The sequence below is a fragment of the Poecilia latipinna genome, unplaced genomic scaffold, assembly GCF_001443285.1.
Source record: "Poecilia latipinna isolate Pla-1442-1.1 unplaced genomic scaffold, P_latipinna-1.0 Scaffold4145, whole genome shotgun sequence".
Classification (NCBI taxonomy): domain Eukaryota; kingdom Metazoa; phylum Chordata; class Actinopteri; order Cyprinodontiformes; family Poeciliidae; genus Poecilia; species Poecilia latipinna.
The window spans coordinates 1-13023 of NW_015116761.1; the positions used below are offsets into that span (position 1 = coordinate 1).

The 13023-nt window shown below is 35.4% G+C and overlaps 2 protein-coding genes and 1 long non-coding RNA gene across 9 annotated transcripts; 1 reads left to right on the forward strand and 2 right to left on the reverse strand.

Annotated features, from left to right (window-relative positions):
* Positions 1–338: 338 nt before the first annotated feature.
* Positions 339–9819, forward strand: reep6 (receptor accessory protein 6). Of its 7 annotated transcripts, none has more exons than XM_015025494.1 (8): positions 341–756; positions 3875–3968; positions 5181–5319; positions 6260–6428; positions 6498–6643; positions 7293–7315; positions 8128–8150; positions 9541–9819. In XM_015025494.1, the coding sequence occupies exons 1-6, from the start codon at positions 624–626 to the stop codon at positions 7305–7307; spliced, it is 696 nt and encodes a 231-aa protein (XP_014880980.1). In that variant the 5' UTR covers positions 341–623; the 3' UTR covers positions 7308–7315; positions 8128–8150; positions 9541–9819. The 7 variants fall into 7 exon arrangements, with proteins under 7 accessions (XP_014880978.1, XP_014880980.1, XP_014880981.1 ...); XM_015025495.1 differs by having other exon boundaries at positions 8132–8150; XM_015025492.1 differs by lacking the exon at positions 7293–7315 and having other exon boundaries at positions 339–756.
* Positions 7081–9519, reverse strand: LOC106942255 (uncharacterized). Its single transcript, XR_001423586.1, has 2 exons — positions 9132–9519; positions 7081–7343 (listed from the first exon to the last, which is right to left on the reverse strand). It is a non-coding gene; the product is annotated as an uncharacterized LOC106942255 (long non-coding RNA).
* Positions 9820–10664: 845 nt separating the features above from the next.
* cunh19orf25 (chromosome unknown C19orf25 homolog) lies at positions 10665–12448 on the reverse strand. The gene is made up of 3 exons (XM_015025500.1): positions 12272–12448; positions 11648–11826; positions 10665–11065 (listed from the first exon to the last, which is right to left on the reverse strand). The coding sequence occupies exons 2-3, from the start codon at positions 11787–11789 to the stop codon at positions 10884–10886; spliced, it is 324 nt and encodes a 107-aa protein (XP_014880986.1). The 5' UTR covers positions 11790–11826; positions 12272–12448; the 3' UTR covers positions 10665–10883.
* Between the last annotated feature and the right edge of the window lie 575 nt (positions 12449–13023).

The window sequence follows — 13023 nt, forward strand, 5'->3', positions numbered from 1 at the left end:
AAATAATAAAAATCTACCATAATCTAAAGAGCCAGTTTTACTGTCAGGTAAATGTCATATTTTGAAAAAAGACAACTTTTAGATAAATATCTACAATAGGAAATTATTATTATAGTTATGAAAAATCCACCGTATTTTTCTACTTTTAGAATTTAAAATAAAGAAATATAAATTTTAACAAAAAGAGGAATAATGTCTTTGCATGCATTGGACAGAAAACAGATCTAAAATTACATTACTAGTAGTTTTAGTGTCATTCTTTGTGGAAATTAAATTAAATGCAAAACCCGAGTTAGTTATTATCTGGTCCTCTTTCATTTTTAATCATAGCTATTAATTTTTTACTGTGGAAAGCCCAAAGAGCCACTTGCAGACTTAACTTATCCTGCTGCACAAACTAACCCGAACTGGTAGAAAACACCCAGCAGTTCTGTCACCAGCATGGATTTTTCTTCAGGATTAAAAAGTCTGATTAAAGAAACGGGTCTCTCTTTTGTGTTTGTTTGCCAACACCCATGCGCTCCTCCTCCCTGCAGCAGAGCTTTATCTCTTGATTAAATCAGATTGTTTCTGTCAGAGGATTATCTCTCTGCTTTCGGCCGGCTCCAGGTCACTGAGAAATAATGGGGCTGTGGAAAGTCTTCACTTCCATCAAGGACCGAGCAGAAAGGTTTCTCAATGAGAAGAACGTGGTGACGGACGTTCTGGGGAAGCTGGAGGAGAAGACAGGAATCAAGAAGAAGGTCATCGCCCTCGGTAAACCAGAAACGGTTCAGTAATCTGCTCTGTTCAGCTGACGGTTCTGTATTACTGTTTGGCAGACGCAGCAAAACCGGAACCTGAACACGTCGAACCTGTAATGAGCACAGCAGGTTAGACGGTTTGAGATCCAGTGTTTCTGAACCGACTTCAGGAAGATACTCTACAGCTCAGACTGCTATTTGGGCTACATGCTAAATAAACATGCTAGGTGGATGCTTATTTTGGTACTGATCCGATACCAAGTATTGCTTATACTAATACTGGTACCAGCACTTTTTATTTATTTTACTGTAACATTAAACTTCTGACCTCTAGCAGTTTTCGTAGTTTTGTGGCAGGATGAAATTTGGAGAGTTTATAAATACTTTAATAACATATTAGCTTTATTTCTGTACATTTTTCCTAGATAAACAAACTGCAAAAAGAAATATATATCATTCAAGAGCAAATCAAAAGGTGGAGCTAAGAAACTGCAACACAAACATTTTTAGCTTCACCTCGTTCAAATGACCTTTTAATTCCCAATAATTAATCAGTTAAAAATAATAATTATACTGCACTGATGTTAAGTCAAGTAGAAAGATTCAGTTGTTCACATGTTGATGTTCAAAGTGTATCTAGCTGCTAATGATAAAGCACTAAAGGAATGATGTCATTGTATTTTAGGCAATAAAATGTTTCAGTGTCACGTTACAATAAGGCTCCCCTTATAGAAAGCTAATGAATGGTTAATAAATGTTAAGTCATCTATAAACACTTTATAAAACATTACTAACTGTTTATTATGCATTAAGTAACGGCAAGAAGGAGACTATGATAAAAAAAATACAATTGCTTATTGTGATTTCAATGTATCTGAAATGTTTAGTATAATAACGCTAGATTAAATATATAGATCTGGCTCATTATTTCACAAGAAACCAGTAGATTTAATCTCCTTCTCACCTTTAATTAATGCAAAATAAACTGTTATTAATGATTTAGAAAGTGTTTAGAGCTTAATAACATAGCTATGAAGTATTTATTAGCTAGAACCTTATTGTGAAGTTTTCCCAATGTTTATTTTAAAAAGAGCTGAATTGTTTATTTGCATATTTTTATGAATTTATAATATTGTATAAAAACGGCTGGAGTGGTTAATTGAAAAATCGGTTTAATATACCTTTTTAAAAACAAAAATCTGATTAATCGATCACTGAAATAATCGTAATCATCCTAATTGAAATTAAATGTGAAGCCGTTAGGGCAGTATTTCTGACACTGTGGTCCGCAGGCGCCCCCTGGTGGTCAGCAGGGTACTGCAGTCAAAGCTCGGCGCTTCAGCTACATTACCAAAGGATTGTGTTAAAAAAAAAACATGTCAACAGCTATCATTATTTTTATTTAATTAAACACGATTAAATACATTAGATAAATACAATTCACATTTTTCTGTTTATGTGCTTTTAAATTACAAATGGACCTAAAATGTTACTAATGCACAAAACATTTGGTAGTAAATATAATTTTTTTCTGTGTTTGACATCATTGGAAAGCTTAGAATCCAAACTTTCAGAATCTGTAAATAACTCAAAACGTACTGAGTTCATGACAATAAGAGAGTTAAGACGCTAATATTTCCACTTCAGGTTGGATTAAGATGTGTTATGGTGGGGTAATTTAAATTTAATTTAGTGTTTGTTAAATTAGTTAAAAGTTTGAGAAACACTGGACTAAAGAAATATTGTTTCATTCTAGGGATTAAAATGTTTCTTATTTAAAAGTTGAATTATTTATTTGCATCTTTTCATGAATTTCTAATGTTTAATAAAAAAACCCCGAAAATATAAACGGCTTTATATTTTCATTACTAAAATAACCGCAGTCCTAATTGAATTAAAAAGCCTTTAAGGCCGTGGAGGGAGACACCAGTTAGCAGCGGGCGGTGACGCGGTTATGACGTCACCGGTGCCTGGCGCTGACGCTCCGTTCGCTGACGCTCCGGGCGCCGCCGCTCCGGGCGCCGACGCTCAGATTATCCCGGCAGCAGAGCAGGACGGCCTCCATGACTGAACAGCAGCGCCAGCTGATCAGAGGTAGGAGGATTTATGCGGCGCTTCCCGCCGGGTGGGACGGAGTTTCTCCAACTGTTTCAGCCTCAGACTCACTTTATATTTAACAAAAAGTCACCAAACTAACATGAAATCAACCCGGGATTAAAATACTAATCTCTCACTTAATGTCCTTTGTTTTGTAAATGTGCAGTGTTGGGTAGTATACTTACATTTACTCAATTATCAAAATCAAACATGTTTTAACCAGAAATTCACCAGCAGTTTCTGTTAAAGTTTCATAACTTTTTTATTTAAAGAAACTGATGTGGAAAATGTTTATTTTGTCTGATTTTGTTATTGTTATACTTGATGCTCTTGAGTTCAAAGTTTACGTCCCGTTAGAAAAATTATCTTTCAAATAGGACACTTGTTTATTTTCGTATTATTGAGTTTGTCATTCGACTTTTCGCTCATATTATTCTGACTTTTTTTCTTATGGTATGACTTTTTGTTCTGTATATAAAATTATTCTTGCATTATTTCAACTTTATTTTCGTATTATTACGACTTTATTCTCCTATTACTACTTTACTCTGGTATTTTTCTATTACTTTTCATAATAATAATAATAATTATGACTTTGTCGCATGGCTTCATTCTCATGACTTTATTCCTGAACTATTAACATTTTTTTCTTGTATTGTGGTGACTATTTTCATAATGGGTTTATTTTCATGTTATCATAATAACTGAACTTTACTTTCTAATACTTTCTAACTTTACTATAACTTAAGGTTATATATAACTTTATTATGAAATTATGACTTGCCGTACAACTTTATTCTCTTATTATAGTTTATTCTGTTAATATGACTTTATTCTAGTACTACTACAACTTTCCTTGTATTATGAGTTTATTCTCATAATGAGTTTATTTTCATATTATTACCACTTTATTCTTATTTTGACTTACTGCAGTTCAGCTTGATTCCCTGAAAACGTCCTATTTGTTTTGTAATGTGTCTCCAGATGTCGCTGGCTGTGAATTGTTGTCATATGAACTGAATGTGTCTGTCCAGGCGCCGTCTCGCTGACTGGACTTTACCTGGTTTATGGATATGGAGCTTCGCTGCTCTGCAACCTGATCGGCTTCGTCTATCCAGCTTATTATTCGTGAGTTTTATTCCTCCTGTTTTCTGTTGATGCGCCAACAACATGTGGGAATGAAAGCATGTTTACTTTAAAGTTACATTCAGTGGAAGTGAGTCATATTAGCAGATTTATGTTTTAAAAACTAAATTTATCTTAGAATATTATAATAAAGGATCTTATGGCAGAGAACTTGAGCCAGGCTAAGAAAAAAAGTTTTATAATGAGAATAAAGTTATAATGTTTAGCAATAAGACAAGCTCAATCATTTTTATTTGCACGATTTTTCGTTTTTCTCTTTTCTCTCTTTCTACCAAAAACTGGATGATAAAAGTTTTCAGTCTGGTGTTTTGGTCTCAACTAGCCCTTATTCTGAAGGACAGTTTTGTTTACAAACTTCATCATTAATTTATTTGTTGCTTCTGCTTATTTATTTTGGATATTTAAAATAACTTTCAGTTCCAGTGTTAAATGTTCACAGACTCATAGCACAGTAGAAATAATATAAAAGTCGTTTTACAATAAAAATGTATGACAAAAAAGTTGAAATACTCCGATAAAGTTATAATATGAGAAGCAGAATAAAATATTACCAGAATAAAGCCGTACGATGAAAACTCGTAATATGACAACAAAGTCATAGTAGAAGAATAAAGCTGTAATAAAGTCAAAATAAAAAACAAAGCTGAAATAATAAGACAATAAAGTCAAAATAATATGAGAATAAAGTTGTAATACAAAAAGTAATATTAGTGATGAGAACAAAGTCGAAATAATATAAATTCAAAGTCGGTGCAACTATTCTCAGATCATTGCGACTTTATTGTTGTAATCTTATGTTATTCTCATATTATTACAACTGTTCTGGTAATATTGCTTTATTCATGTATTATTGCAACTTTATTCTCATATTATTTAAACTTTATTGATGTAAAACTTTATTCTCGTAGAGGAGGATACAACAGAAATAAACTTCAGTTATTCCTTTGAATGTACCATTATTAATGAGTCCGTGAATAAACGTTTCCTTTGCTCTGATCCCATTTATTCACTGCAGTTGGTTTTTCTAATAAACATCAACTGAACGTTTTTATCCGATAAAATCTGCGGGACTTGATAGAAAACGTCAAACATCATTTTTTGTCAATCAGAAACGGAAGTGGAAAGTTTTCTTCATTTTCTGCCTGTTGTTTCCAGTCTTGTCTCAGTTGGGACTTAAGTTCTGGTTTTCTGCAGAATCAAAGCCATCGAAAGTCCCTGCAAAGAAGACGACACAAAATGGCTGACCTACTGGGTGGTGTATGGCGTCTTCAGCCTGGGCGAGTTCTTCTCCGACATTTTCCTTTACTGGTTCCCGTTTTACTACGCATTTAAGGTGAGGACACACCAGAGTTTTCAAAAAACAAAGAATGTCATGAAATTGACTTGACGCCAGCCCCTAAACCTCCGACAAACGGCTATAATGGCAGAGGTAGAGGAACTCAATGCAATACCAGAAGCATTTCTGAGTTATTTTTGCCTTATCAGCCAACACTGAGGCAGGGAATTTCTCAGTCATACACCAGGATACTGGCAGGAAACAATGGAGAAATCAGCGTTAAAATCCAAGTTTTCCTCAGCCAAAGGAATAATGAGGAGCAGAAAATCTCATTGGATGTTAGCGTGAACGCTGCATCAGGTTAAATAATACCGGCTTGTGAAAATCTGCCTCCAGGAAATGCTTAAAAATCTACATTAGTATTAAAAGTTTCTTGAATGTAAAACCGCAGTTACTGCAGCACAAGTCTTCATGCTGCCACAGAGCATGATTGGTCTTTGATTTGACAGTCAATAAGTGTCGTTCTGACAAAAAACGGGATGCTAACTGCCAGGTTCCTTCGTGCTGACTAACATAGTAGTTGCCGTCGATCAGTTTCATTGGACAGGACACGAGGTCGTCTGCAGACCTTGATCCATTTATTCCGTTATTCCAGACTCCATTTGGGTTTTGGAAATGTAATAAATTGTATTCCACTCTCTAAGCGCTCTGGGTAATGGCTGCATGTTCCACATGGACCTTTCTTTCCTATTATTTTCCTTTAAATCTCTCTGACGACAGTGTTGGCAACAACGAACCCCAGCCACGTAGCCAGAGGTTCAGTTCCTCCAGATAAGGGTCATGTACTTAAATAGCAACCACCGATTGGTCAGTTTCTGACAAACCCACTGGAATGATTGGCCGGTGGCGTCGTGTCAGTTGCATCTTTTTGGGAATAAACGTAAGATTTAACAGTGTGGGAAATGGTTCTGGATGTTTTCCTGGTGTTTGTTTCCAGTGTTTGTTCCTGCTGTGGTGCATGGCTCCGATGTCGTGGAATGGCTCCCAGATCATTTACAACAAAGTGGTTCGGCCCGTCTTCCTCCGCCATGAGGCCACGGTGGACAACATGGTGAACGACCTGAGCGGGAAGGCCATGAGTGCCGCCGAGAACCTCACCAGAGAAGGTAACCCAGCACCAGTAGAAACCCAGTCGCTACTGTTTCAGGAAGCTAACACTTCTTCTTCTCCTTGAGTTTTATCCACTCTGGTGAAGAACAAAACCCTGGTGACACCAATGCCGCCGGTCGCCCCGCCTGAACCGAAGAGTTTACCGAGTTCAACCAGAGAAACGTCAAACGCTAAAGTTGCTCCAAGAGAGCCAAGCGAAGAAGAACGAAGGGTAAGAAAATGTGTTTCCTCACTTCCTTCCTCAGATCTAAACAGCTGCTATGGTGGAATGATGCTTCAGTGCAGGACAAGATGTTTAATATGGCGCATTATAGGGATGCTGTAGATAATTAAAAACAACTCAGAAATTTTAGGATTAATCTGAGAAATTTTCTAGAAAAGACCCGGACATTTCTGAGCTTGAAAAATTTTATATTTGCTAGAAAAACCTCAGAAGTTTTTAGGTTAATCTCAGAGATTTTCTACAAAGAAATTATTGGAAATTTCTGAGTTCAAAAGTCAAAGATGCTCAACTTTTGACATTTAAAACTGAACAAGTTTTTCCTGAAAAAGTTGAGTTTCAAGAAAAATTTTCAACTTTTCAAACATAGAAATTTATATATATATATATATATATATATATATATATATATATATTTTTTTTTTAAATTTTAGAGATTAATCTCAAAATTTTAGAGCTTTTTTCTAGCGAATTTCAGAGATTTTTTTTCCAATGGGCCTGGTGTCGTACATGTTTGTGGTTTGGGTTGGTAGATATGACTTCTGCAGGTTTTGGTACTGACAGTAGAACTGGTCAACCAACCTGTCAGACCGTTTATTGCGTGAATCTTCTAATCCCGACGTGTTTGTCGCTGTTCCAGCCTTTTCTTGGGTGACCAGATTGGTAAGTGAGCTGGTTGTTGGTAAAGATCCTGTATTGTGATAAAAAAAGAACTGGTTTAATAACGAGTAGCTTTCTTTTCTGTTAATGTCAAACTACACACTTCCTTCCTCCTCCTGAAAACATTTATTTCTCCTCTGTAGATCGTAACTCCAAATCCACCCAACTGGTCCTGTTGCTGTTTTTTATGATGAAATTGTTTAATTGGGCTTAAAATCTTTAAAAAGAAGTGGCTCGCATAATTATCCTTGAGGAATACCTTAAAAAAAAAGAATGTGGTTTGATTAAAATACATAAAAATATAAGCAAAGAAAAACATGACATTGTGATTAATGAGGTCTTATAAACAGGTTTCTACCAAATAATGAATCATCTCCTAATCACAGAGACATTAATATAACTTTAAAAGCTACAAATCAGTATTAACATGCATAATTTTTCTGTTTTTTACTCTTTAAGTTACAAATCAAAAAGGCATTTTTACAGCCTGTAGCTGTCATTAAGGCTCAGTCAGGTGGAAGTTAGATTCAACTGCTTTTTCTTAGACCAGATGCGTTTTTCATTTTTTTATAAAAAAAAAAAACTGATCTTATCCAGTACATTGAAAACTTACAGGTTAGCCAGAGCCAAAGCTAAATGAAACTAAAACATTGTGGCTTAAACTGAGATGAACCTTTTAGAGCCAGAATCTGAACCTGAACATATCTGTGAGCGTGAAAGTTTCTGGTCCTTCCTAAGCAAATAGTTTTTTATCACATAAGTGATTCTTATTTTTAATTTGTGTTCATGTGTTTTGCTATTTGGCTTCACTTCAGGAAGAACTTGGTGTAGACTGAGGGTAAGTTATCGCTCAACCCATTTCAGACACGCACTGCTTTAAATTGCAAATAAAAAGTCTACAGAAAGTCTCAGATTAAAGGCTCAATTTGGAGTTTGCACAATTATGGATATTTTTCTTGAACTTTATGTTTTTGCTCATCAAACCTAATGATTGAATTTAAATGGATTTAAATGTAACAAACAGATTTGATTTAACATGAGTAAAAACGAAAACATTTAGAAAAAATATTGTAATTACTGAAAGGAAAAAATTCAAACCAATCTGGCTGATATATGAAACTTTCTTATGCTCAAATAATCTGGTGATGCAATAAAATATTAAGATGTGACAATAATAAAATTAAAGTAAATCTGTAAGGGTGTGAATACTTTCTCAACAAGGTCTAAACTCTTTTTAATTGATAATTGATCTGACTTTTGAAACAACAAAGAAAGACTTAAAATTTAATTAGTAGTTTGTTTTATTATAATTATAATAATAATAATTATTATTATCCTGGTTTGGTTTCAAATTTGAATCTAATCATCCCAGGGTTAAATTCATAATTAAGTTTTACATCAATTACAAATGGTTTAATAATTCATTAATCAAATGTTGCGCAACAAACATCATCATTCATAAAATCACATTCAGTGGCATAAACCGAAAAAACAAGGATCGGCATCATAGGCATTTCATTGATTAGCATTTAAAAATACGTCAAACACACCCTAAAAATAAATAAACGGCAGTTTAGCTGAATTATTAAACTTAAAACATTAACTGAATATCAACTGAAATAAATACTAGTCCTATTTGAAGACGTTACATAATTTTATAGACAACGGTATTAAAAATAACCACATTCCACTATGGATTTCCGTTCGGCGAACGTGGAAATTATACAATAGACAAAACGGGACATAAAACCAAATCCTAGCGATAAAATTAACAATCTTCAACAAAGGATCCAAGCAACCTGAATGTCAAGCAACTCACCTTTGAATTTGACAGCTTCATATCAAGTTTTCATCAAGTTTTTGGATGTAAACCGACCGCAGACTGTTCTGTGCTATGCGCAGCTAGCGGTGACTTTAGGAACTACGCACTTTTTAAACAGCGCCCCCTGCAGGTTGGAGGAATGAACAGGTTACACAGATGCTTGGCGAACGTCCGCAGTTCCTTTCCTGGATTATTTGACATTTTTGAAAAGCCCTGTTCTAAAGTATTTAAAAATTTTACTTTCATGTTAGTAAAATAGAAAAACCTCCTTTAGGTAACGGTAGTTTAGAAAGCAGCAACATGCTTATATCGCCTGTTTTCCCTCAAGTAGTAAACATTTGATGTTAGTAGAAACATTTTTAAAAATCCACAAAATAACTAAAAATTTCTTGTTTGTGTTTCACAGTTGTTCAGATAGCAGCAGAGGAAGACGAAGATGCTCCGCGAGGAAGAGGAGCAGAGATGTTTTTGTCCTGAATGATCCAAACAGAAAGTGCTCCTTATGTCACAGAGACTCGGTTGTAAGGCCATATTTTTGTAGAACGGTGTTGTATTTAATCTGAATTTATGATTTAGAGATCATTTATTGTCTTTAGAAAATCAGACAGACACTGGAAGCTGCTGTCTGATCTATGAGCTAAATGTCAAAACAAGTTCAGGAAAAATAAAAAATAAAATCCTATGACTGGAGGTTCCACTTTATCAACAGTTCAGATTAGAGAACTGAATCTCTAAAAATGAACCAGTTCACTTTGAACTTCTGTTTGTTATTTGCTTCTGGTCCGCAATGTGAACATTTTAAACAGAACACCGGTCCAAAAAGCCCCAGACCTCCATTTCTCCGCAACAGCGCCATCTACTGGTGGGTAGAAGAAGATCAACCCGGTCACATCTGCACTGGTGATTGATAGAAAACATAAATGGTAACTTCTGCCAACACGACACAGAAATACAGAAATATTTCTGGACACGTTTATTGTTCAGGTGCAGCAGGAAAAGATGGCGGACGGGGAAACATTGAACATTTATGAACACAGGAATAATTCAGTTTGATCAGATGAGTCTCTGCAAATGAATACATGTTGAAATGCAAACATTTTGTTCAACTGGAAACCTTAATAATCCACTTTCATAACCAAATGTCAGAGTTGAAATCTTGTCTTGTTTCCTTTTTCTCAAATTAGACGAAAAAAAAGTTCAGTTTCACTCTGAGTGAAATAAAATAATTTGTGATTGATGCTTTAAATAAATGAGGATGAACATCTACACATGAGAAAAGTTAGGGTAGTTGAATATTATTTATTTTCATCATCTGTTTTATTATTTTTTTGCTTTAATATTTATGTTTTTGTAAAGACACCCACAAAAACATCCCAAGAGGTTATCCTTGAAATAAATTAAATAAAAATGAAATAAATGGGCACTGCTTTATGTTTTACATTTATTTACAAAAACATAGAGAATAAAGTTCTGCACAAACATAAAAAAACTAATATTGAAAAAACTAATTAATATTTTGATTTTTTTCAAATTTTTAGACTTTCCACTCTGATCTTTCTTTCTGCACATTTTCTCATTTATTTTCACGCTCAAACTGCTGACTTTAGATCGCAACACTTTTCCATTCAGGGACCATGAAGCGGTATTACAGGTGAGGTCAAAGGTCAGCCATCACTGTCTATCTGGGTTTCCAGTAGCAAAGTTCAGTTAAAGAGAAGAAGAAGCGGCATCTCTTTGGGATGTGGTCAGTCAGCAGACTTGACCTTTGACCTCCTCCATCGTCCTGTCCAGCTGTTCCCCAGCCGTCTGCAGCGCCTCCCTCTGCTCCTGCAGCTGACCCAGCGCCTCCTCCAGCCGGCCGTTCAGATCCAAATAGCGGCGGCTCTGCTGGAACCGCAGCTCCGCCTCGCTGTCCGCCGGCCGGGACGAAGCTAAACACAGAAGGTCCAAACGTCTGGTCAGCGGGTCGGATCCAAACACACACAGGACTTTTGTTCTGTTAATAAAGTGCATGTTCTAAATATATGTGACATACTTATGAGCATGTCACAATTAAGTATAAATCATTATCACAAGATTTAAAGCAATAGTTAAAAGTATAAAAGTTGTAATTATGAGCATTAAAATTGAGCTTTAAAGTCATAATTACAAGATACGCAGTTAGAAATTTTAACTTTCATATCTTAAAGTTATGACTTTTATTCTCAGAATTATTAGTTCAAAACTGTCTTCCCTTTATATGGCGGATAAATCCAGTTTTCTTTTCTGTAGAGTGAAATCCTCTTTTATTTATCCTGTCTGATTGGGGAGTTAATGATGTTGGATTTCTTCAGAAGCAAAAGCAAAACAATCGTGTTGTTGCAGAAATGTTTAAAAAATACTTCTGAATTTGATACATATCCTCTAATGTCTCTTAAAAGGTCCTGTTTAATTAAAAAAATAAATGTTTTCAGAGGGGAATAATGGTGCAGGTGATGAGAATATGAACCAGCTTGTCTCCGGTGCGGACTCACCCTGCTCAGTTTTCTCCAGGATGCTAAAAACCGGGTCATCAGGAGCAGCTTTGTTGATGTCCTCCTGCAGCTGATCCACAGTGGGGAGCTCGGGTCGGCTGGGCAGAACCACCCGTTTCTTAGTTTTAGAGCCAATATTCATTTCCACAAGCAATGCTACACTTTCTCCATCTGAAACACTAAAGGAATAAATAAGTTAGAAAACAGAGCAGTGCCTCCAGCTCCATATATTGTATTTTTTTCTTGATGCCTGAAAACATTTATTCTGCAGAATAAAGGAGTCTGAACAATTTTGAAAGTGTTAAAGTAATTATTTACATCAAATAGATCCAATATTCTAGATCTTTATAAGTCAGAGTCTGCTAAACAAAAATCTATCCAGGGAAACATATTACCCCTGCAGCAATATATAACCTCTTTAAACCAGTAAAACACGAAATCTATACAAGCTAAAAAGATAAATATTCAGCCGAATGATTTACAACGAAGTAAAATGTATTGTAAAATACTTTGGGTGTCTTTAATTAACGCTACTTTAGGTTACAACAAATTATAGCTTAATTCTGCAAATAATTGATTGAGGTTCTGGTTTACGTTGTAAATGTTATGTTTTTCAGAGCTTACCGAGGTTTACGTGTCTTGTGAAAACTTTTCGATTCGTTTTGGGTCTGGCTCACTCCGTCAGCGGCGTATTTTTCCCACTTTCATATACAGAAAAACGAGCCGAGTCCGGAGAAAAATACATCAACACAAGTTAGCAACCACGACACCGGAAACCAAGGGTAAGCAGGCGTGCGTCATGGCGTCACACGCCACGTCAGCGTAACAATGACGACGGTCATCAAGAAGGTGAGGATGTCTGACATGTCAGAAACCCGATTAAAGCACAAGAGAAAAAAAACAACTACATATTTTTCTATTCAAGAACACCGGTTTACTTAAAAGAATACAGATTTTATCTGTTTGTTTTTGAGCCCGTTATCTTGATTCACACTCCTTACTGGCTTTTGGCGGGTAATGACCCATTTTGTTTTTGGCCAACCGCCATTAAAATATTCTTGAAGTTCTCTTCTGATTTTTTTCAAATAATAGATCACTTCGCACCAATAGCTTTGCTTCTTTAAGACATTTCTTTGCACTGATTAGGCATAACATAATGACCATTGACAGGTGTAGTAAAATATGATCTTTTTATCTTGGCAGCTGTTAATAGGTGGGATATTAACATTAGACAATGTGATGACTAGATGACTGGGTCAGAGCATCTTCAAAACTGTAGCATTTGTAGGGTGATCCTGGTCTTCTCTGGTCAGCATCTTTTGGTACAAGAAAGCCAGTAGTATCATATTGATACTTTTAAAATAAAGACAATGCAG

What these genes read in the sequence shown, in the direction of transcription:
- reep6 (XM_015025492.1), top strand. Translation starts at nt 624, where the DNA reads ATGGGGCTGTGGAAAGTCTTCACTTCCATCAAGGACCGAGCAGAAAGG. An exon ending in CGAGAACCTCACCAGAGAAG is followed by an intron (nt 6,429 to 6,497) that starts GTAACCCAGCAC and finishes CTTCTCCTTGAG; the next exon opens with TTTTATCCACTCTGGTGAAG. An exon ending in CAAGCGAAGAAGAACGAAGG is followed by an intron (nt 6,644 to 8,127) that starts GTAAGAAAATGT and finishes GCTTCACTTCAG; the next exon opens with GAAGAACTTGGTGTAGACTG.
- cunh19orf25 (XM_015025500.1), bottom strand. Translation starts at nt 11,789, where the DNA reads ATGAATATTGGCTCTAAAACTAAGAAACGGGTGGTTCTGCCCAGCCGA. An exon ending in CCTGGAGAAAACTGAGCAGG is followed by an intron (nt 11,066 to 11,647) that starts GTGAGTCCGCAC and finishes TTCTGTGTTTAG; the next exon opens with CTTCGTCCCGGCCGGCGGAC.